Source organism: Panthera tigris, chromosome B3 (assembly GCF_018350195.1).
Source record: "Panthera tigris isolate Pti1 chromosome B3, P.tigris_Pti1_mat1.1, whole genome shotgun sequence".
Taxonomy (NCBI): Eukaryota; Metazoa; Chordata; class Mammalia; order Carnivora; family Felidae; genus Panthera; species Panthera tigris.
In genome coordinates, this window is record NC_056665.1 from 90,045,582 (window position 1) to 90,068,502 (window position 22,921).

At 33.0% G+C, this 22,921-nt stretch overlaps 1 protein-coding gene across 2 annotated transcripts; it reads left to right on the forward strand.

Moving 5' to 3' along the window:
- The first annotated feature begins 1,003 nt into the window (after window positions 1–1,003).
- LRFN5 (leucine rich repeat and fibronectin type III domain containing 5) lies at window positions 1,004–18,498 on the forward strand. 2 transcript variants are annotated; one of them, XM_007073697.3, is made up of 4 exons: window positions 1,004–2,388; window positions 5,149–5,861; window positions 12,302–12,345; window positions 18,247–18,498. In XM_007073697.3, exons 1-4 carry the CDS (start codon window positions 1,004–1,006, stop codon window positions 18,262–18,264), a joined length of 2,160 nt encoding a protein of 719 aa, XP_007073759.1. In that variant the 3' UTR covers window positions 18,265–18,498. The 2 variants fall into 2 exon arrangements, with proteins under 2 accessions (XP_007073759.1, XP_042843690.1); XM_042987756.1 differs by lacking the exon at window positions 5,149–5,861.
- Window positions 18,499–22,921: the final 4,423 nt, after the last annotated feature.

Consider the following 22,921-nt stretch of genomic DNA (forward strand, 5'->3'; position numbering starts at 1 on the left):
AAGAAAAGAAACAATGGAATTATAATTATAGTACCTTTTGGGACTCACTGTCAAGAATTTTGATGACTGCTTTTCAAAAATTATCTGTAAAAATCCAATTTTAGGGGTGCCTGGGTGGCTCAGTCGGTTGGGCAGCCAACTACAGCTCAGGTCATGATCTCATGGTCTGTGAGTTCGAGCCCCACATGGGGCTCTGTGCTGACTGCTCAGAGCCTGGAGCCTGCTTCCGAGTCTGTGTCTCTCTCTCGCTCTCTGCCCCTTCCTTGCTTGCTCTCTGTCTCTCTCTCTCTCAAAAATAATAAACATTAAAAAAATTTTTAAAAATCCAATTTTATATTATAAAATATTCTAATTTTAAGGAGCTCAGAGCATTTGTGGTGCATTTTTAGCATTTTTGTTTCTTAGAATAAGAGCTTTTATTTGCAGTTAAATTGTAATATGTTCAAGATAGTTTGTAAAGATGAATAAAATTTTATTAATGATTAATTACTTTCAAATACACCACAAAGTTAGCAATAACAAATATTGTCTATTATTGTTTCTACTCAGTAAATTGAAATGCTTGCAAATCGTTAAGTATATCTTTAATCTTTGAACTGACAAGATTTCTTTCAGGGTTATGGGGAACTTTCATGACTCCTACCCTCCAATCTTGGCTGAATGTTACTTTTTTTATGCGTCCATGGAGCACCCTGGACATATTTCAAAAATAGCACATAATTTACAGAATTGTAATAATCTGTTGGTTTCTTTGTTTTCCCTTTTGATTTTAAATCCCACAAGGCCATGAATGGTATATTTTTTATCCTGGTGTCAATTGTAGCCTGCAATACAGAGTAGATATTTTATACTTGTTTGTTAAGTAAACAAATGAGTAAATTGTTTCTGTACTGCAATTTGCATCAAAGGATTATTCCAGTGGGAATGTGAACATTAGTGAAATGGTTGGATGCTAACACTACATTTTGTGTCTTTTCTTACAGGCTCTTAAATCTGATCTACAATGGAAAAATTTCTTTTTTATCTGTTTTTCATTGGCATAGCAGTGAGAGCTCAGATCTGTCCAAAGCGTTGTGTCTGTCAGATTTTGTCTCCTAATCTCGCAACCCTTTGTGCCAAGAAAGGGCTTTTATTTGTTCCACCAAACATCGACAGAAGAACTGTGGAGCTGCGGTTGGCAGACAATTTTGTTACAAATATTAAAAGGAAAGATTTTGCCAATATGACCAGCTTGGTGGACCTGACTCTATCCAGGAATACAATAAGTTTTATCACACCTCATGCTTTTGCTGACTTGCGAAATTTGAGGGCATTGCATTTGAATAGCAACAGATTGACTAAAATTACAAACGATATGTTCAGTGGGCTTTCCAATCTCCATCATTTGATACTGAACAACAATCAGCTGACTTTAATCTCTTCTACAGCATTTGATGATGTCTTTGCCCTTGAGGAGCTGGACCTGTCCTACAATAATTTAGAAACGATTCCTTGGGATGCAGTTGAAAAGATGGTTAGCTTGCACACCCTTAGTTTGGATCATAATATGATTGATAATATTCCCAAAGGGACTTTCTCCCACTTGCACAAGATGACTCGGCTTGATGTAACATCAAATAAATTGCAGAAGCTACCACCTGATCCTCTCTTTCAGCGAGCTCAGGTACTAGCAACCTCAGGAATAATCAGCCCATCAACTTTTGCATTAAGTTTCGGTGGAAACCCTTTGCACTGCAATTGTGAATTGTTGTGGTTGAGACGTCTGTCCAGAGAAGATGACCTAGAGACTTGTGCTTCTCCAGCACTCTTAACTGGCCGCTATTTTTGGTCAATTCCTGAGGAAGAGTTTTTATGTGAACCTCCTCTCATTACTCGTCATACGCATGAGATGAGAGTGCTGGAAGGTCAAAGGGCAACCCTGAGGTGCAAAGCCAGGGGCGACCCTGAACCTGCAATTCACTGGATTTCTCCTGAAGGGAAGCTTATTTCAAATGCAACAAGATCTCTGGTGTATGATAACGGAACACTTGATATTCTCATCACGACTGTGAAGGATACAGGTGCTTTTACCTGCATTGCTTCCAATCCTGCTGGGGAAGCAACACAAACAGTGGATCTTCATATAATTAAGCTCCCTCACTTACTCAACAGTACAAACCATATCCACGAGCCTGATCCTGGTTCTTCAGATATCTCAACTTCTACGAAGTCAGGTTCTAATGCAAGCAGTAGTAATGGTGATCCTAAAATGAGTCAAGATAAAATTGTAGTAGCAGAAGCGACATCATCCACGGCACTACTTAAGTTTAATTTTCAAAGAAATATTCCTGGAATACGTATGTTCCAAATCCAGTATAATGGTACTTATGATGACACCCTTGTTTACAGGTAAGAAAAATTAACCAGATTTTTGTACTTACCATGCACTCAATGTAGGGCTTGTTAATGTGCCACTGATTTGTTTTTTTAATTGGCAGTGCTACCCTGTGTTGTGATTACAGCACTCCGTTGTTTAAAGTGTGTAATCTAAGGTTTGTGAAAGGTGATCAGCTGTGGGGCAATATTTTGAATGGTGTTATTTTTAGAGAGTTCAAATTTATATTTAATATGATGCTTACTTACTTTCTTTCCCCTCATCTAAGAGATGTGACTATCAGAGAGAGAACAAGACTGATTTATTTTACAAATTCAAAAACATACCAGAACTTACACATCCACATGAGTGTTCTTTCCTTCAAGGAAGTCACGTTGGGAGGCTATACCATTACCCCAATGATGCTGGCATTGCTCAAAGCACTTTTGGAATTATCTTTAGAACCTTCGTCATACTATTTTGAATATCCTCAGTGGTGGCAAATCTTCGTCTTTTGAGGGTGAATTTGAATTTTGGAAACAAGCAAAAGCCATTTGGAGCCAAGTCTTATGAATAAGGTGGGTGATCAAGATGGGTATTGCCATTTTTGGTCAAAAATAGGATGTAACTATAAAATAATGAGACTGATTTTTTTGGGTGATTGAATAATGTGCATGTGTATTGTTTCATGTACACTGGTTCTTAAGACAGTTCCAAAGAGAGTTTATCAATATTTTGAGCAGTGAAAGTGTCACTAGAGTTAAGTATGTAATCTCCTCATAACAACTTTGATAGAGAATTTGCATCTGACTATAGGCTTTCTGGTATGTTTTTCTAAAGTTCAGCCTCATTGATTTATAGTCACATCTTGTCCAGTTTTCAGTTGGAAATATACATTTTTACCTCTTCATAAATTTCACTCATGATAGACTATTATTACTCCTAGGACACGATGCAAAATCATGGTTTTGAAATATACCTATATATATATGTGTGTGTGTGTGTGTGTGTGTGTGTGTGTGTGTGTATATATCTTCAACCTTTTCTGAAATGAGATCAGCTCAATTCTTACATACTCAGATGAACTCTTGAAGATAATTTGATTTTCATTCATGTATGGAAATGAGAGAACTTTTTTTTTTTTAAATGAGCATGGACTGGTAGAAAAAAACAACACTGGCCCAGCTAGCCATATGATCAATTCTAAGCAAAGTTCTACATGGCTCAGTTTTAATTTCCCCATCTTTAAAAGCAAGAGATTAAAGTAAATGGTTTCTAAAATCCTTCTCATCACTAAATGTATGGTCATGTAGACTATGATGCATGCATAAAGTAGTTTGTCCTTCTCATACGCAGCTCTTTACCTAGGCTATCCATTATGTATCCCTTTGTCAAAGAAGAGTGTACATCTCTGTCCCTCACCTTCCTGTAGCTAATATATATATTAACTTGCCTCTATCTATCTATCTATCTCTATATATCTATGTATCTATCTATTGCATATATATAGATGATATATGCAATATGTCAGTTTCTAGTTTCCAAATTCTAATATTTTAATCCTACCATGACAAGTAAATTCTATATGACCTTCAGAAAGTTGCTTGAATTTCATGACTGCAAAGCTTGTCATGAATAAAATAGTAATGATGCCTACCTCATACAATCGTTGTAAGAATAAAATTATGGTGTTCAAGAAAAAAAAAGAATAAAATTATGGTATATATAACATGCTTAGTAATGCCTGGTATTTATCATGCACTTACTAAATAATAGTGATTTTAATCAGAAATAAATACTCTGGCCTAAAAGTCACCTGGTTCATTAGAACACATTGTCTAGGTTGTATAACAGATTACTATTACCAAGGTTTAAAATTTTCTAAAAAATTTTTCAGAGAAAACATATAGTTTCAAGCATTTTTTTTTTCTAAATGAAATCTCAGTTTAGGTCATATCTGGTTGCTACTAAAAAAAAATGTGGGAAAAAAAAAGCATCCACAGAAGAGTTTGTGATATAATGAATTTAGAGATGTCTGTAATGTTTATCAAACTTTAGAAACTGTGTTCTGAAGGTAATTTCATCAGCCCACAATGGACAGGACAAAGGATTTATACTCTGGTCAACAGCATTGCCCTTTTCATGTTTTTAGGATAATATTACTCATGCATTTTCATCAACCTCATTTATAGATAAAAACATACTGGGAACCAAGTGTTGAAGACAAAAGAAGAGGGCTGAAATGTGTAAATGAAGTATTTTAATCTTAGTAATTATCTTAGTTATTAAAGATAGATTTACTGGATACCATTCCATAGCAGCTTATAACTGATTTGGAAAATAAATACTCTGAAATGCATTTCCATTCTGGTTTCTAATGTGATTGTCAGTGTTTTCCCTTCCTTCAAATTGGCTTTTAGTCACAGAGGTGTTGTAAGTGCTAAATGGATTTGTTTAGTAGTCAGATAATGTCACAGTCACACCTTTCAAAAGCAATTTGTCATAAATGATTTTTTAGCAGTGGCTTTTATTAGGAGTTCTGCTTTGCCAAGCAATGTAATTAGTAAGCTTGTCAAGGCATGGCACAGGCACCATTAATATAATGCAGAATCCAACAATGAGTCTTAATCATTTTAACTAGGTAAATGTAAGATTAGATCATTTCCCCATATTTCATATCTGTTATAAGTATGCTTATCTTAATGAATCCTGAAATGAAACAGAACTGAAGTCATAACACCTGTGTGTTTATATGTTTTGTTTCTTATATTAACGCAAATTCCATTGTCCCTCAGAATGATACCTCCCACGAGCAAAACTTTTCTTGTCAATAACCTGGCTGCTGGAACTATGTATGACCTGTGTGTCTTGGCAATATATGATGATGGCATCACTTCGCTCACTGCCACGAGAGTCGTGGGTTGCATCCAGTTTACTACGGAACAAGATTATGTGCGATGCCACTTCATGCAGTCCCAGTTTTTGGGAGGCACCATGATTATTATTATTGGTGGAATAATTGTAGCATCTGTACTGGTTTTCATCATCATCCTAATGATCCGGTATAAGGTTTGCAACAATAACGGGCAACACAAGGTCACCAAGGTCAGCAATGTCTACTCTCAAACTAATGGGGCTCAAATCCAAGGCTGTAGTGTAACGCTGCCCCAGTCCATGTCCAAACAAGCTGTGGGACATGAAGAGAATGCCCAGTGTTGTAAAGTTGCCAATGACAATGTGATACAATCTTCGGAAACTTGTTCAAGTCAGGACTCCTCTACCACTACCTCTGCTTTGCCTCCTACCTGGACTTCAAGCACTTCTGTGTCCCAGAAGCAGAAAAGAAAGACTGGCACAAAGCCAAGTACCGAACCACAGAATGAAGCCGTCACAAATGTTGAGTCCCAAAACACTAACAGGAACAACTCAACTGCATTGCAGTTAGCTAGTCGACCTCCTGATTCTGTCACAGAGGGGCCCACATCTAAAAGAGCACATTCAAAGCCAAGTAAGTTTCTCACTTTGCCTGCTGAGAGATCCAGAGCAAGGCACAGGTACTCCCTGAATGGAGGAGTAAAGGAATACTATTGTTATATTAACTCACTGAACACACGTGGACTGTGTTCTCAAAGAAGCATGTCTATGAATGCCATGTTAATTCAGTCCCACAGTTCTGATGGGCATAGTGGAAAAACAACTCTCAAATTCTGAGTGGATATCGGAAAGCACTGTGTAACCTAGTATTTCTTTTTAATGAAAAAGTGATTTGAAAACTCACATAGGAAATTGGAATTTGAAATTCCAGTTTTGTTTTTCTGATACATGGCTACTAGAGCCAAGATGTATAAACCTTCCAGGTATAGCTTAATACATGAAGGTAATATATATGAAATAGTTAGGGATAAAATGTGACAGAGCAGCAGTGCCTTCTATTCTAGGGCTGGCTTCCAGGTTCTACAATAGCAGAACACTAAATAAAGGTTATCATCAGACAAAAAATGTCTTGCCTATATAAATAATGATATTTTCTCCACTCTTACAAAGGCTCACTCATGGCTGATAAATATTTTTCAATGAGTAGATTGTATATTTTTTTCAAGGACAATGGTGTTTCTTTTCAGGCAGATATTATAAAGAACAACTCTGTGTTGTTACGGTACTTAAAATACTCAATAAGTCTATCCAGACAGTGTTAACATAAGTATGCTTCTAAACAACATTCTTGGTTCAGGTGCCTTAATGGTCTTATGGTATTTCTCACCCATGCCATAGCTTTATGCCATAGCCATAGTGGGAAGCAAAAGAAAATGCAATTGATTTTGCGTTTATCAAAAAAATCTAGTTCAGTTTTATGTCACATGCCACAATTTTATATGCTGCTACCTGGGCATGTGAAGGTGTTTTTGTTCATTCGGTACACATTTGCAGAATGAGTGAATTTTATGTTTTTCTTAATGTAAGTTAAAAAGAGAGACAAAAAAATAAGACTGCCTTATCAAAGGAAGGTTTATGTTTATCACTAAGTAAAATAAAAAATCCTTTTAATGGAATTCTTATTACATTTATAAGCAATATAAAGGCATTGCTCATTAACCAAATGGTGATTTCATTTTTCCCTTCTGCCTATAATTCTCAATTGGAATGTTCCTCTCTTAGAGTAAATGTATTCATTTTAACCTAAACCTGTGATGAAATTTAATTAGATATCATGCAGCTTAGTGCATCATTAAATCATGCAGCTTAATTTATCATTAAAAATGTTTAAATTTAAGGGCACCCAGGTGACTCAGTCAATTAAGTGTCCGACTCTTGGTTTTGGCCTGGGTCATGGTCTCAATGTTTGTGGGATTGAGCCCCATGTTGGGGTCTGTGCTGACAGTGCAGAGCCTGCTTGGAATTCTCTCTCTCCTTCTTTCTCTGCCCCTCCCCACTTTGTGCTCTGTCACTGTCAGAAATAAACATTTAAAAATTTTTAATTTAGTCAGACAATAATGTTGCTTTTTGATAAATGGCATTCCTGGACATTCACTGAAATCAAGGTCTATAGATAAATGTTCCTATTTACTCATTGAAAGTCTTACATTCTATGGCAACTTGATGGTAGTTTTTTAAAGATTGGTAAATGGAGGTTAATATTAAGAGGTTTCTTGATGTTTGAAGTGGGAGGTTGAGAATGAGGCTCATGTGAGAACCTTGCACAACAACAACAAAAAATTAGCCATAATATAATAAGATATGTATTTTATTAATATAACATACTCCATGAGAGTAAGTTAAACACAAAGTTTATTATCTCTTACAAATCATTTTAAACATTAAAACACAGATAAGGAATGGTAGTCATTAGTTTAATTTCCTTCTACTAGAGGCATATATAAAAATGTCAGTTAATTTTAACTTGACAGAGGCACACCTTATACATGATTTATCATGATTACATTCAAAAGCAGGTAAAATTAAAGCAGTTCAAGATTATTCTCCATGCAAGTCTTGAAAGAAATTATCTAATGTGCTAGTACCAACTTAGATGTTTCATAAATGCCTTCTTTGCCCCAGTTCCCTTTCTAATGTTTGCCTTTCACATTTCTAAAGTCTAATCAGCTTTCATGGGTCAGTTGTATAGTTCTTTGAGGAATAAATGAGATTACATGTGTAGTTGTATTTTGTAAAATCAAAAGCATTACTCAGAGCAAAGTGTATCTCCCACACAATTTCTGTAATCATGCTCTGATCCCAATTTAACATTTCTAATTAACTTCAAATAATTCTTCAAAAGGTGCTGAATGACAAAAGCATATCACTTTTCCCTTTCTTAGTTTTTACCTACATGGTATTAAAAAGTCCAGAATATATAAAGGCTTTCAGACTTAAAAAAATTAATCCCCAAAAAGAAATCTCTGGTATTATGAAGGTTACGGTCAAGGGGACTCTGAAATCATGCATAAAGGCCACAGTGTACTCCAAGCTACTGATTAACTTATTTTATATTTTTCATTTGCCTGTATTTTTAAAAATCAGTTCCCTGCTTATGTTTCAAATGAAACTTTAATTAAATATCTCTTATTTCTTATAAACATTTAGAACTCTATAACATCTAATCATGTGAAATTTATTCTGTTTGACTAAAGCCATTGAAACCATTTAATTTTTATTAGCTTTACAAGACTATTTTCAGGGTGTATTAACCAAATGCTTGAACACTTGTTTTTAGAAGCGTTGAGAAGGCCTTATGTTTCTGCCTTTTCAAAAAGTTTATATTTTGAGTGAACAATGAGAGATTGGCCTATCAAGAGGGTCAAATGTTTTTGTTTACAACTATATGAAAAACTTTTCCACCAGGGCAATTTCAGTGTGAAGTGACTGAAAAATAAATCGTTGGGATGGTTGGAGGTGATTAAAGGTACCTGGTATAATGTCTGAAACACAGTAGTTACTCGAGTGAATGAATGAATAGATAGATAAATAAATGAATGAATGGGGCCAGAGACGAAGGTGCAGTAATAAGAATTTTGATTATATGCACAATGGAGATTTGTGATCTGGCTATTTTATTACTATAAGCAAGAAATTCTATCTCTTACTATTTTTCTTTCTGTTATTTCTTGCATTTCCCATTTAACCAGCTATACATATGCAATCCAAAGCATATGATTTGCTGTTGTTGATCATGTATAGGTTGTATACATTGATTTTATTTCTTTGTTCTCAATTACTTTTTTTTTTTTTTTTAGCCATTCTACACTGTGATTTCAGGTTGTTCAATATGAAAACTAACAAAAAATGTATTTGCAGATATTTGCTCTAAACATTTCTCTTTAATTATACATCTTCCTGTGTTGTTTTTTGTTTCTTTTGGATAATTGTCCCCCAATTCAAAAATGCCCCCAACTATTATTAAAGTAAGTCTTTTGATTTAATATATGTAATTTCTGAACATCACAAAAGGATAATGAGGCATCCAAAGCTTCCTCAAAATCCTAAGTGGAAACAAAGTTTGGTTTGATGAATATCATTTATTTTTACACTACAAAAAGATTAGAACAGAGGTGCATTAAATAAATAATTTAAATTAGATACAGTAATACCTTCATGGTGGCTAATTTATTTCCTGAATTATTTTTTAAACTATTAAATGCAGTTACTTAGGTTGAGGTTATAGCAAGTATTTTATGCTTTCAGACAGTTGATTTTAGGAGCTCTGTAGATATATTTTACTAAAAATGTTTCAGAATATATGTTGAGAATTATTATAAGCTATTTATAAACATAATAAATCTATTACCTGAATGATATATGCTTTCTCCATAAGAATTGAAAAATAAAAAAAAATTAAATGTATTCCACTTATCTATAGGAATCTCTTTTTAGCTTTTCTTGAGAAGTGTTTCCTGCTTCAATTTAAAGCACTCAGGAGGTACTTACTTCCAAACTAAATTTTAACTGTTTTATTTGCTTGTATTATTACTAAGGAGAAACTAAATATTTCATTTTTAAAAGTAAAAACCTAGAGCAATTATCACAAAATCCACAACAATTGCCTCTTAGTTTCTGAATGTTACTATTTCCCCCGTGTTAGTCACAATACTAAGCTTAATAATAATCATTTAAATGCCAATAGTCTAAAAAATGCCGAAAACATAAAGTATCTTACTGTGCACAGAATTGAGAAGGTAAATGGGACATTTTTTCAAGGATTGAAGATCTGAACCCATTTTCTTCTTGGTGTGACAAAATCCTACTTCTGTTTTATGATGCTAAGAAAGCACTATTTACCATATTAAACAGAATGAAGACTACTACGCTTTCCCTTGCTCAGTCTTCCCTTGTGTTTCAGGAAGCGTCCAGTCTTTCTTCTTTAACAGTGAATGTGAATGCTTCTGCCTGTGAGTGTTTGTGGCATTTTGGGGAAAGGACTTCGGCACAGAGATAGGCTGGATGGGAAAAGGATTTTTTTCTTATCCTCCTTAGTTGATGATGATAACCATCATCATTATATAATCATTATTATTATCATTACTATTATTTACCTTATAATGTTTGTGAGTTAAGTGTCCGTTGAGTTAAATTTATGGATAAGAAATAGCTTGTTTTTAAAATTTCATACAGAAAAGGAAAATACCCAAAATGTATGACAGGAATTTTGTGATAGTTTCAGAGCTCTGTCTTTTCAGATTACTCAGTCCTTTTCCTCCCATACTAGAAAAGTGCGTGCTGGAACTACAAATACATTGAGTTTTGTCAAGTTTTGGGTTGTTTGTTTGCTTGCTTTTTGCAACAAAAACAATCCTTGTCGCAGTACAGAAGATCACTTAATAGAGGAAGAATGGTAAAAGTATTACTGTGATGGAGTCATCCTAAAAATGTGGTATTGTCTGAAGTGAGACATATATAACTGGGAGTCTGTTTAAGTATGAAATTAACTTATTAAATTATAGTGTTAATGTATTTGCAATTTTATCAAATATTACAAATAGTCCATGTAGCAAGTAGTGTACTATTGTCTTCTGATTTTGTCAGCTATTTCAAAGTCAAATTTAGGATCTAAATTTAACCTTGATAAAACACATACACAGTATATACTTATGTATCTAATATATAGATATACTAATATGTATGCTTATCACATTAATCCATTAAAATCAGAATTTTGCGTCCTGCAACATGGATTGTAATTAATGTAGCAAAATTATATTTAAATGGGCTGGCTACCAGAGCACTTATCCCAGAACAACTGCACAAACTATACTTCTTATTTATAAGATTAAAATGGAATATAAGCTCTCTAGTAGAAATTTATTTTTCTGAACTTCCTAATGATCTCTACAACTTGTCTAATTTCCTCCACTCTTTTCAAGAAGTTTACTGTTCATGAATTTTAAAAATTAGCAAAAATTTTTTTCAAATATATTCAGAGAAGGTCATGAAGTCCCTTTCATTTTGTGTCTGGAAAGTGGATGTACGATTGATCTTGCCTGAAACATGAACTAGGTAGATACTGTGATTCAGCTCCAGAGTATGTCCAATAAATTATTCAACTAACATGAGGGCTTATGAAATAGATTGTGTTGGCTCTACCATAATGTAATTTACTAAACATTTTTTTCCTGTATAATGTGAACATGTCTTATTATTGTTTTAATGTAAAACCTAATCTCCAGAGGCCATTATAAATTTCTATGAATATTTGTGTTTGAGGTTCTATAAAAAATATTTTGTACTGTTCTCTTCACACTCACCTCTGAACCCTGAAAATAACTTTTTCCTGATTTTTTTCTTATCATTGTGTCACTTCTTAATGACTAGGAGTATTTGTTTAAAAAGAGAACATTTGGAAAGAAATAGAATGTGTGTTATGCAGGGCTATGTAATGGTATTAAACACTTACAGCCAACTGGAACATACATGTGGACATGTAAAGACAGAATGTTTACATATAGACCATTAGTGTTTTACACGAAGATAAATGGGTACTTCATAAAACATGATAGTATTTTGGGAGCTATTGAATAATGATTATCATAAATGATTATTTAATAGTCTGCATGTTGAACATGGTGAAGCTATGTTTCCTATTTTGGATTCTCTTCCTTGGTGTATCTTTTATTATTAATCATATGCAACTCTAGCTGAAATGTTAACTTTGAGTAGGGAAAAATGAGTAGAAGCCTGATTCTCTTCCTGAACTCTTTCTGGAAAGTTGCATTACATAATTTCTCACTTTAGCAACTAGGACAATATTTTTAAATTTCTACGTATATATCAGGAAGTAGTCATAGACAATTATAAAGTCAATTGCAATTAGTCCAAGAACTGGTAAGTTAAAAAAAAATTAGATAAATCTTTATTAAGAGAAATCTTACCAAGATTTCAGTAAGAAGAGTTTTAGGGTCTGTTTCTTAAAACTTGAATTTGTGTATTTGTTTATGACACTGAAAATTTTATTCCCAGATGCTTTGCTGACTAATGTTGACCAGATTGTCCAGGAAACACAGGTGAGATTTTTGTTACCTGTCTCATAATTCAGCACTTAAGTGGGTATATCCTGTTATAAATAAAATTTTAAATGTTTTTTGCAATTTTATTTAACTCCTTGAAATTTTCCATTAGAACTTACTCAATGCTCAATGATACAAACTAAAATTCAGTTCGGTTAAATGGATTTCCAGTTATTAAACTTCGACATATTTCTGGTTAACTGAACATTTCTGATTCATACTGTAAGAATAAAGGGAATACTAATGTGACTTTGGAGTCACTCTTGTAGTTAGTTATCCATGATATAATGTGCATTTTTACAAATATTTCCCAGTGTGAAGATAGTAACTTATTAAGAATGTATTAACTCCTATCTTTGACCCCCATATCCTAATTGGAACTGAAATGATACATTATACCTTACTGACAGTGGATGAACACAACTGTTTCAGGGTTATCTAAAATGAATGAAGCCACTATAAAATGGAGCAAAAGGCTACATATGAAATATTCATGGTATTTCTTTTGTCAGCAACTGATTACTCTTCTGTTTTTTTTTTTCCATTTGTTTGTGTGTTTGGTTTTTTGTTTTTTGGGTTTTTTTTTTTTTCCCTTTTTGGAAGTTTCAAATGAGTATTTGATTCCTGCATTTTAATTGGATCAGAATGTGTGCTTCCAGAGTGGAATAGCACTTTAACAATCTGTTCACACAGCTGGAAGCATCAGCCATTTGCTTAAGTTTTGGCACAGAAAAAATATTCTGCTTTTAAAAGTTCTAAAAAAGGCCACTGATTTATTTTCTAGTAGTAAAAATAGGGCCTTGTTTTTGTTTTTGTTTTTTTAACATTTTGCATTTAAAGAAGAATAACTTGGGCAATCATTCAGGGTTTCCCCTAATGAATTCGACTCCCAAATCAAACACTTTTTCCTGCATCATCCCTTTAGTGAGTTCAGGATCCCATTCCCAGGTTGCAAAAAATAAACAGATGACACTGGAAACAATCAATAGCAGAGTGTGTGGCACATACTCTGAGTTCTATGTTGTGTCCTCAGCTGACCTGCGTTAAGGTGCGTTGTATCATCAGCACCCAGCAGTTTGCTTTCTCATTCTGAAACTCTCTCCCTCTCTTTCTGCCTCCTTTCCTCACCACCCCTCTCCTCCTCTACCCCCGCCTCTGGCTTCCAAAAATTCATTTATCATGTAACTTTGGACATCTAGCTGTTTTGAAAGAGAATATCTTTAGAAAGGAATTAGAAAGTAGATGGTTAATCTATCAGAAGCACAATCCAGAAGGGTGCTGAATGTTATATAAGGATTGGAAGAGTCATTTTTCAATTATGAATTAATTTCCCAAATGTTTACATTTCACAGGACATATTACATAGTATTGTGTTTATTTATTTCACTATGTTATTAGAAGTCGAATTTGGATAAAAGTAATTTCCTCGGGAGTTTGCATATTTCTCTAGATAGTACAGGTTTTGCCAAGGAGATAAGTATGTAAAATTTCCAATAATGACTTTCTTTGTCCTAAAGTAGTTAGTATTAATTACAAAAACATTCAAAAATCTAGAAAAAATGTAAAAGTAAATACATATCTGTTAAACCTACCATACCATTATCTAGTATATAATCTTTCAGTGATTTGTCATTTCTACGTGAACTGAATTCATGTGTACATATGTGTGGCATGTATTAGATTTATATAATGAATGTGTATATGTGGAATATGTCACTCTTTAAAAAAAATATTCTGAGTCTTTCTTTAGTTCCCTTTATGAAACAAACTGTCCTAGAAACTTTTTTTCCGCTTTGGCTATTTTTTTTTTTTTCCTATAAGCGTTACCAAGAAAAACAAATCCACAGGCAAAGAATAATTTTAACAGAATTTACTGGCAATAATCATTCACTCATAAAAAAAAAAAAGAGAAAAGAAAACTCCTTGCTATATTTCTGTTATCAGATTGAAATCACTGTGAGACTGCAGTGTAACTAGTCTTGGTACTTACGTGGTAAATGATTTCTGCCATAGCCAGACTATCATTTCTATAACTGTCAACACATCCAGTGAAGCCCCTTCAAGGAGACTGACCTGTGAGCTTAGTCTCCTCATGGTCTTTCTCGGCTTTCAGCAATAGCTCACCCTGGGTGGGTGGAGTGAGGTAGAGCTGGCAGAGATGTCTGGTGCTCACAGCTTCCCAGCTCTTTTTTGGGGTGGTGGGGGGCGGGGAGGAAGAGAGATGAAGGGATATAAATTTTTATTTTAAGTTTACATTTCCTGCAGGATGGTAACAAATGCTGTTTACTACCCAAAGGCAAAATTTAAATTAAAATTCTACGTATGTATATATACAGTAAAAGTAAGCAAGAAACAAACAAAAAACACCCTAGAACACATTTTTTGTTTTTAATATAACAAAAATGTTAACCATGGCAACCATACTAAATTAACTATACCACAGTCCCTCATAGAACATCAAACTCTAATAGGAAGGTACATGGATGACAGAAAAGTTTCATCTAGTCAGTGGTTTAGGTGTTCCTCATACTGACGTATCTGCTAAGATAATTTTTCCCCAAGGATGAAGAGTTAATACATGTATTTCATTTCCATTAGCAAGAGTACACCCTATGCCAAATTTTCCCCTTAAGACCTTTACTGCATATGTATAGAAATAGAGTGAACATGGAAAATAACTAGTATATGACGTATGATCCTTCTATAATAAACTTTTAGGATTCTAATCACACTAAGACGAATTGACAGCAAAGGGAAGAGGAGTCATTGATAAAACTGGTGATAATTACATGTAAATTGGCACTCACATATAAAGTAATCTTGTGTTTGAAAAGATTGTTATACTTCAGATAGAGTAAAACAATTGATATGCCATGTTTAGAAGTTAAAATAGGAACAATTGACTGGTTGCATTTATAATGAAAATGCCTTAAGTAAACTTTTCTTTAAAAGTATTTGGCAAATTCAAACCAACAAAATATGCCCATGGTGTGTGTGTATCTGTGTGTGTTAAGTATGCACAAGAAATTCCCCTAATTCTGCAACTGCTTGCACCAGCCTTTAAGGTAATAGCTTCCTGATTCTAATTAATTTGACTTCTGATTGTTCTGTTTAGTATCAATTAAGGTATTTAACCGACTTACACTTTATCATAAAATTCCTGCTACAGATGCAATAACCGTGATAAGAGTTCAGTTCTTTTATGGAAAGTATTAAGATATAAATGAATAAAAGTTAGTGATGCTGATTGTAAAGAAACAGTGACATTTTAATACAGGCTTAGGAAAAAAATACGAAATAAGAGCAAAACAGCAAAGCAAATGTATATTGATGATCCAGATATCTCTCCAAAGTTATTTCCCAGTAAAAATGACCAATATAAAATATTTGCTTCTGTAACTTTTCTTTCCTATGATATTCCCTTCAAATGAAATTTTTAAAAATAAGAATGATAGAACAGGCACATATGCACATATGTAGAAACCATTTAACTATTTTTATAATAATTAAAGCATACTTTTGACATTAATTTGAATGTTACAGTATATAAGAAAAAAATAGAACCCTAATGTCAATAATGACTTCTAGAAATAATTTCCTTCTTGGTTAGATATCCTAACTATACAAGATAAAAATCATTCATAGTTCTTAATTGCATTCTGAATAAGGGTAGTAACAACATTTTCCCACAATACATTCAAATCAGGACATTTTTTCTTCTCCTAATATTGGGGTAGCTTTAATTTCCTCTTTTCTTTGTAGTACTGTTAATAAGACTATCTGTCCATAATATTTGCATGATATCATTTCACTGTTAAATAACGACCATTACCAAAACATCCTGAGCCTATCTCAAATTCATTGTTGTTAGTTCTTGTAAAATTTTAACATAATTATTATAGTCTATTTTGCTTTTTTTCCCTTTGTGATGCTCTTGTAATTTGGTGCTCATATTTAGATCTTTATGGAATCATTGTAAGAGTTTGCCTATTGATAAGTAAAAAGTGTTATTTTTAATATCCTACATATATGTTTTTATTCAGTTTCATATTATGTGATCATTTCAATAATGGTAGTAACTTCAGGGTAGGCAAATTCAGACCATAATTTCCAAAACTGCTAATTGTCTAATATTTGAAATGAACAGCTTTTATAAAAGCCATAATTTCATAGTTTGTTAGTAATGTTTTATGTAATTTGGAAGTGAATCAAAAACTCTTTAAAATATGTAAGCTTATACAATCATTAACTTGATATTAAAATAGATTCTTTATTCTGGAAGGGTTTATTATTTCTAAAATCAAACTAGTTATACTGCCCACTATTTTTCTTCTAAGTGTATTGTGTGGTTTTTATATTACTACTTCTGCGAACTTTGGTATGGTACAACTACATCTTTTTACTCTCAAAAGGGACATATGATTGGAAATACAAACAGAAATAAATTCTCGTAATCCAATTTCACCAAAATAAGCAAGCTATACTGTGAACCCAATAGATATGAATTTAGATATAATCCCATTGTAATTTAAAGTGATTTTGGAATGTTTTTCTTAGAACATTCCAGATAAACAATGATATCTATATTTCAGTAGTTTCCAAGGTAGTTATTTTTTATAAATAGGTTTTACATCTATTACCTACTAACAGTGTTCAAACGTTGTATAAATCTTTTGTTAAATAATTTTCAAAAATTATTGTTTATACCAAAAATAACTTCAACTCTGTAGATGAAATATTTTTCCTTTTTTTTTAAAAATGTTTTATTTTTAAGTAATCTCTACACCTGATGTGGGGCTTGAACACAGAACCTCGAGATTAAGAGTCATACACTGGACCAACTCTACCAGCTAGGCACCCCCAGATGAAATATTTTCTTAAATAAAACATCTCTACAGTATTTTCCTACCTTTATCACATCAAGTGTGTTCTGCTCCAAATATGTTCTACATCAGCATTTTGATATACAATATGCTTCTATATTTCATGATTCATTTGTGCCATGCATTTTATAACCCGCAACTTGTAAACATGTAGTTGTTTTTGAATGGCGAGGAGAAAATTACGTCTATTTCATATTTATGAAATTATATATTTCTCAAAAATTCTTTTTCATCTCCATCAAAGATAGAATTTATAGGCATGTCTTAAATCTATGATACTGAGAACCCACATTAGAGGAAAAAATTTTACTGTTTGATATTTAAATATTTTTTATATTGTTTTACTCAAAATTATATTAACTATGGATTGTCTTTCTTGTGCATTATTGTCATTTTACATATTTATTTGTTCTGTGGGTGAGGAACTAATTTATGAAGAGGAATAATAGTCTTCACTGACATTTCATGTATAATTAAATTTTATAAAATTTCAATATGATACAAAACTCTCAACAGACTATACTTAAAAAGTAGAGATCACTTAGGTTTTATGTGTGACGAACAAATGTGATCTAATATGCTTATAGTTTTAAAACCAGTATGATTATTTATTAAAATTTAAGTGGTATGCACTAATGAATACAATTATTATTTTTTCTTAATTGAGAATATAAATGTGAAAAACATAGTAAGGGAAAATGACTTCCCACAATTTGCCTTGGACTTGCATAACTATTTAGGCTTAATACATTTAGATTTCTTTTTAAAATGAGACTCTTTTATATATTCACCAATTTGAAATTACCAAATAACATTTTAAGAGCTGATGTGCGTGTCTAGATAGTTTTTAAGGGTGTATCTTGTATTTTATGGCAAAAAACTCCTGCCTAGGTACTTATAGTTCAGTGACTTCTAAATTGCCAGCACAATGATCTTATTACATGTGTATTTTCTCTTTGTTTTTTTTTCTTTTTCTTTCTTTCTTTCTTGCTTTCTTTCTTTCTTTCTATTTTAGAGGCTGGAGTTAATCTGAAGAGCACTACTTCTTTCTCTCCTGAAAAAAGTTGCCACTGATATTTTTACTGGATAAAATTTAAACATGTTTCAATTCACAAAGGCCAATTGTTGAACTGGTGTCCTAGAAGAAATTGTTCACAGGAGCCGAAGCAGAAGTCTCTGATGCTGGTGGAACTGGCTCTATCAGACCATGGTTCATCCTCTTTTAAAGCCAAATTTTTTTTTCTTCTGGCCTACAAGTATTTTCTTTTTTTTAAAGAAGGAAAGAGAAAAGCCTACACTGGCATCGAGTTCTGTATCAATCCATGTTACATTGCCATCCATGATTTAAGACTGTAGAATCTTGAATAATCTATATCACTTTAACAAATAAATGTTTTACTATGACAGAATTTGTACAGTGCCTGATTTGTGGAAATATCAGTTGCTTCAAGTATGAATGGTGAAATGATGACTGTAAGAACTAATAATACTATTTTACATTTATGTAATGCAAAACCTTAAGGAATCACAATTGCTTTATAATACTGGAACTATTTCTGCCGTGACTGAAGCTCACCCACGTCTGTGGGAGAGCAGTACAGCTATTTAAAAAGCTTTACAGCAGTTTTATGCTTCAGTGTAAGACAGTGATGAGGGATCTCTTCTCCTAGTGGAACTTCAGAAAGCCTCAAGGTAGGCATGTATGGTAATTAATCCAAGTTGATGCATTGCTCTTCTGGAGAGCCAGAGCAAAGAATTTTAATAATTTTAGGCCTTATATTTCATGGTAAGTGCCCATTTCTCCAATTTTACACAATTGCAAATAAAGAAAATTAAGAAGTAAAGTAAATAAAGGGTAGATAAAGAAGAACAGACATCTGATTTGACACCAGCATAAATAAGAGGAAGACATTTCCATGGCCAATAAATGTTAATACAATCTTATTTAAGCAGTATCCAAGCCTAGCATTTAAGGGCCATCCCTGGTAATAAGGCAGGCCTGAGCTCAAACTCTACATCTGAGCAAATTTGGCCAGTCACCTACCTTTTCGTGTTCTCACAGAAGAAATATTGTAAAATTTGAAAACGTATATAAACTTATCCCTGTATTTGTTAAGCAATAAGTTCAATTAAAAACTAGTATTAGCGTTGCCATTAGCCATTGAATTCAGATTCTCTAAAATATTAGATTTTATTTCTGTTCCTTTATAATTTTATTAGCTGTCAATCATCAAAAGCAATATGTAGTTTAAATTTTTTAAAAACCCAGGAAACTGTCTTTTAAGAAATGTAGGTTATCTCTTAGCCCTTCCACATCTCATATACTTTTAAAAATATCCAACCATCCAAAGGGAGGTTACAGATTATTAGCCTTTAGATGGCACTTGAAATCTGCTCAGAGCCTAACTACACTAAACAATCTAAAGAGGTGCACACATACATTCACTCCAGACACCCAATGCATGCTTGAAACAGAAGTAAGTTGAAATGACTCTGGGCAAATGGTTCATTCTCTCTGTTTCCTGGCAACTCTAATTCTCTGAGCAATTCTGTTCATGTGTGTGTACATGTATATATGCATGGATAAACGTTTATGGTGACAAAAAAGACACAAAATGAACACTGTGCATCTGCAAATCTATTCCCGATATATACAACTTTTCTCCTCAAATATAAAGCTTCAGGAAGACAAATGGCTTTCCTGGATCTCAGTGCAGAGTTCAACTTTTTAAGGTCTTTCTCAGGAAAACCTGCTAACTTTTCTTCAAGAACATTCTCCTGTTTATCTTTGAATTTCTCCTGCTGTCTGGGACTGATTCTTTCCTATTTTGACATTTTTCTTGATGATAATGTAGCCTGACCTCTTCACTTCTTTAGGACGTTCACACTATTGTGTTCCAATGAACATGAGTTTTAGTGTGTTAGAACTAAAATTACATTTAATCATTTTAAGTCTTCATCTTGCATCCCCTACACCTGAACTAAAACTTCCATTTATGCAAACATTCAAACAACATTAATCAGGCACTCGTACATATTTTCTCTTTTTGAAATGTTTGTAAGGAAGACTGGGGCCCAGGTCTCTGAATCTGTAAGTATGCAATACTCAGTTGTTTATGGGCAGATATTTACTTCTTATACAATGAGATTCAGAGAACACAAATGCACACCCTTAATAGGAATAATGATCACAAGTTAAAGTTTTGCAAAAAAGCAACAAAATAATATTTTGAGGACAAGTAGGAATAATTTCTTTAGCTGAGCTTATAATGTCACAAGGGTAATTTAATGGGTGGTAAAAAGCCTCACCTAACGTTATTGAATATGCATTGGAAACCACTTCTGTTTTCCTGTTATTCTACATTCCTGAGTAATACTGGAAGCAACCCAGCTGCTATAAATATATATTGTATTAACATGAATGTTTGAAGTTCACCTTATGAAATAGGTTATACATAATATAAACCACATCAAAAATACAAGAAAATGAAACAAAAGAATTTTGAATGCATCATCAGTAGAGTTCGTGAGACATGGAAATGGCCTGAAAACCATAGTTTATATTTTGAAATTCTACAGTCATGGTTTTTGAAATCCATGATTTGTAGAACCAGAGTTTAGTAATAAAGCATCATTGTTGGTGTTGAAAGGAAAACTCAAATAATTTTAATTTTCTGCTTTATTTGTGATTTAGTAGCTTTAAATTTAGTTTTACAACTTTTTGTTGTCCAATTATGTAAAAACCCCATTTCATATATATAGAATATTTTGTGACAGATTCTTGGTTTGTTTTGTCCAAAATATATTCAGATTATTTCTACTTTTACGCTGCTTTCTATAAGTTAGGAATTTATTCCTTTTTTTATTTCCAAAATATACTTATACTGACATCTCATAGATCTACTCAGCAAATGGGGCATGTGTGTGTGTGTGTGTGTGTGTGTGTGTGTGTCTATTAAGGCATATGCAATTATTTAAAAATACAAGTGATACAGAATATATTATGTACAACCAAAGTAAAAATCCCTAACTCATGATTGCTTTATTTGATATACAAGTATAATATATAAGGAAACTACATTAGATTTTTTATAAAAGCGTTTTTTTATTGTGGAAAATATATATGACATAAAATTTGATATTTTAGCCACTCTAAGTGTATGATTCAATGGCATTAATTACATTCGCAATGTTGTACAATCATCACCAGTATTTTAAAAACATTCTTATCAGCCCATACACAGAATCTGTAGCCATTAAGCAATAATATCCATTCTCCTTCTTTCAGTCTCTGGTAAACTCTAATCAACTTTCTCTATTAATTTGCCTATTCTAGATATTTTATGCTAGTTGTATCATCAATTGTTCTTTTTGTCTGGCTTATTCCATTTACCATAGTGTTTCCAAGTTTCATCCATGTTGAAGATATATCATCAGAACGTTTTATGGCTGATGATATTCCAGGAATATATGTAGCATATTTTGTTTATCCATTCATCTTTTGATGGACACCATGTTGTTCCCATCTTATGGGCACTGTGAATCATGCTAAAATGAACATTGGTATTCAACTACATATTTAGGTGTCAGTTTTCAATTCTTTTAATTGAATTGCTGGGTCATAAAGTAATTTTATGTTACAATTTTACCTTTTGAAGAACTGTCAGGCTGTTTTCCACTGTGGCTACACCATTTTACATTCATTCCAGTAATGTGCATTTGTTCCAATTTCCCCATAATTATAATTTTCAATTTTTTAGTCATCCCAGTGGTGTGGGTTATCTCATTGTGATATTGAATTGCATTTCCCTAATCAATAACGATATTGAACTTCTTTTCATGTGCTTGACCATTTTCATATCTTCTCTGGAGAAATGCCAACTCAAGTTCTTTGCCCATTCTTAATCTATATTGTTGTTATGGAGTTGAAGGCATTCTTTATATCTTCTGTACACTAAACCCTTCTCAGATATATTATTTGCAACTACTGTTTTCCATTCTGGGTTTTTAGCTTTCTTGGTATTATATCCTTTGATGAACAAAAACATTTAATTTTTATGAAGTCCTGTTCTGTATTTTTATCTGCCGTTGTGCTTTTTTTGCTGTCGTATCTAATAATTCTTTGCCTAACCCAAGGTCATCAAAATTTATCTCTATGTATTTTTCTAAGAGCTTTATGTTTTTACCTCTTATATTTAGATTATTGATCCATTTTGAATAAGTTTTTGTGTATGTTTTGAGGTAAAGCCCTGATATTATTCTGTTGGTTGTGGAAATCCAGTTAGTTGTCCCAGCAACATCTGTCCCAGAAAAAGTATTTTTTCCCTGTTGAATGGATTTGGCAGGCCGATCAAAAATCAGTTGACCACAGATGTATTTATTTCTAGATTCTATATTCTATCCCTTAGGTGTATATGTTTGTTTTTATGTCAGTACTCATAATATTTTGATCACTGTAGCTTTGTAGGCTTTGAAACCAGAAGTATGAGTTCTGCAACTTTGTTCTTTTTCAAAATGGTTTGGCTACTCTGGGTTACTTGCAGTTCCAAATGAATTGTAGGATTGGCTTTTCCTTTTCTGCAAAGCAGCAGTTAGAATTTTGATAGGGATTCCAACGAACCTATAGATCATTTGGGAAATACTGATATCATAACAATAATTGAATTTTTCAATCCATGAACATGACATGT

Bases quoted from the DNA above. Each gene is read 5' to 3' on its own strand.
- LRFN5 (XM_007073697.3), top strand. From the start codon at position 1,004: ATGGAAAAATTTCTTTTTTATCTGTTTTTCATTGGCATAGCAGTGAGA. The intron at 2,389-5,148 runs GTAAGAAAAATT...ATTGTCCCTCAG, and splicing joins GATGACACCCTTGTTTACAG to AATGATACCTCCCACGAGCA. The intron at 5,862-12,301 runs GTAAGTTTCTCA...TTTTATTCCCAG, and splicing joins AAGAGCACATTCAAAGCCAA to ATGCTTTGCTGACTAATGTT.